The 1325-nt window shown below is 55.5% G+C and overlaps 1 protein-coding gene across 1 annotated transcript in view; it reads right to left on the bottom strand.

Annotated features, from left to right (window-relative positions):
• Positions 1-349: 349 nt before the first annotated feature.
• Positions 350-1325, bottom strand: part of LOC108796740 (SEC23-interacting protein-like) — a 12892-nt gene continuing 11916 nt past the window's right edge. Inside the window, 1 exon segment of the mRNA XM_018568252.1 lies at positions 350-549. Within this exon segment, the coding sequence (XP_018423754.1) occupies positions 386-549 (164 nt within the window). The 3' untranslated portion in view covers positions 350-385.

Here is a 1325-nt window from a genome sequence, read left to right as displayed (position 1 = left end):
GGAGCGGTGTCCGAGTGTCACCCCGCCGAGACTTTACCGTGCGCGATGACGTCATCGCGCACACGCGGCCGTATTCTAATACCTGCCGGTGGCCATCTTGGTGATGGACGCCGGCAGAGAGAGAGGAGGAGACAGTCACCCGGCGGGATGAGGTATGCCGCCGGGTCCCCTCCTCTCTCCTGATACTGTCGGGCGTTCGGTCCATGACCGAGCGCCCGATTTTTCAAGAGGGGGGTGACAGCAAAATGACTAAGTACTTTTGCTGTCACCCCTCCAACGGTGTCACCCGGGTGCGAGCCGCACCCCCCTTGCGACGCCACTGCTTTTGGGATGTCGGCTGCCAGGCCTGCGTCCTGGAGAACATGTCCCTCACGAAATGCGATACTCACCAGTAACATAGGTGACTCTGCAGGGCAAACAAATACTCATTGAAGCTTTCAATTGGCTTCTCTTGTAGGACATAGTCAATTCTGCTGCCCCCATTCAACATGCCAATCTTGATGGACAGGTCCTCTTCCCTGCACACATCTGTATTTTCCAATTTCTCCGCTGAGAGAAAGAAAAAAGGGAAGCAGATGTTCAATATCAGGAACTATGATGCAGAGATAACGCCGCGGACGGCTATGGAGGTGTAGCCTGTCAGCCGGCACACGCGGTATTGAAGAACGCCGACAGTGGTTCCCGATACACGGGGCGGGAGAGCCCCACAGATTACACCGGACCCCACATATCCCCATGTGCAGAGATGAATTACAGGACAGTGCTGTGTTTCCCCAAAAATACGGTGATCGGGGGTGCCGTACCTCCCCAAGAGCAATTTGGTAACCAATCGCTGGCCAGGATGGGGGAAGCGCGCTGTCACTATGGATTCCTCACAGGCGGAGCGCATTTGGTATCGCTCCACCTATGACAGGAGGCGGGGCTATAGAGGAGGCGTCGGCTAATGCGGCTCTGCTCCCTCCGGTGCCGCCTCGCTTCCTCTAGCGCCGGCTTCGTTGGCACCGCTGGTTCTCTGCCGCAGCTCTTCAAGCTTCCCTCTTATGCCACCACCGGCCCTGGGAATGGTCACCGGCAGGTCTTATTTTCAGGGCAGGTCTTATTTTCGGGGCAGGTCCTATTTTCGGGGCAGGTCCTATTTTCGGGGCAGGTCCTATATTTTAGCAATTCCCAAAAATAGTACTAGGTCTTATTTTCAGGGAAACAGGGTAGGCCTCCATCCCATCCCACCCCACCACTCCCTCCGCACACGGACTATTGTGCAAATATACCCTGTTTCCCTGAATATAAGACCCACCCCAAAATTAAGACCTAGTTGTGACCATTCC

The sequence above is a fragment of the Nanorana parkeri genome, unplaced genomic scaffold, assembly GCF_000935625.1.
Source record: "Nanorana parkeri isolate BGI_ZX_2015 unplaced genomic scaffold, ASM93562v1 scaffold1162, whole genome shotgun sequence".
Lineage (NCBI taxonomy): Eukaryota > Metazoa > Chordata > Amphibia > Anura > Dicroglossidae > Nanorana > Nanorana parkeri.
The sequence above is the reverse complement of the archived record's forward strand: the minus strand, read 5'-3'. Positions and strand labels throughout refer to the sequence as shown.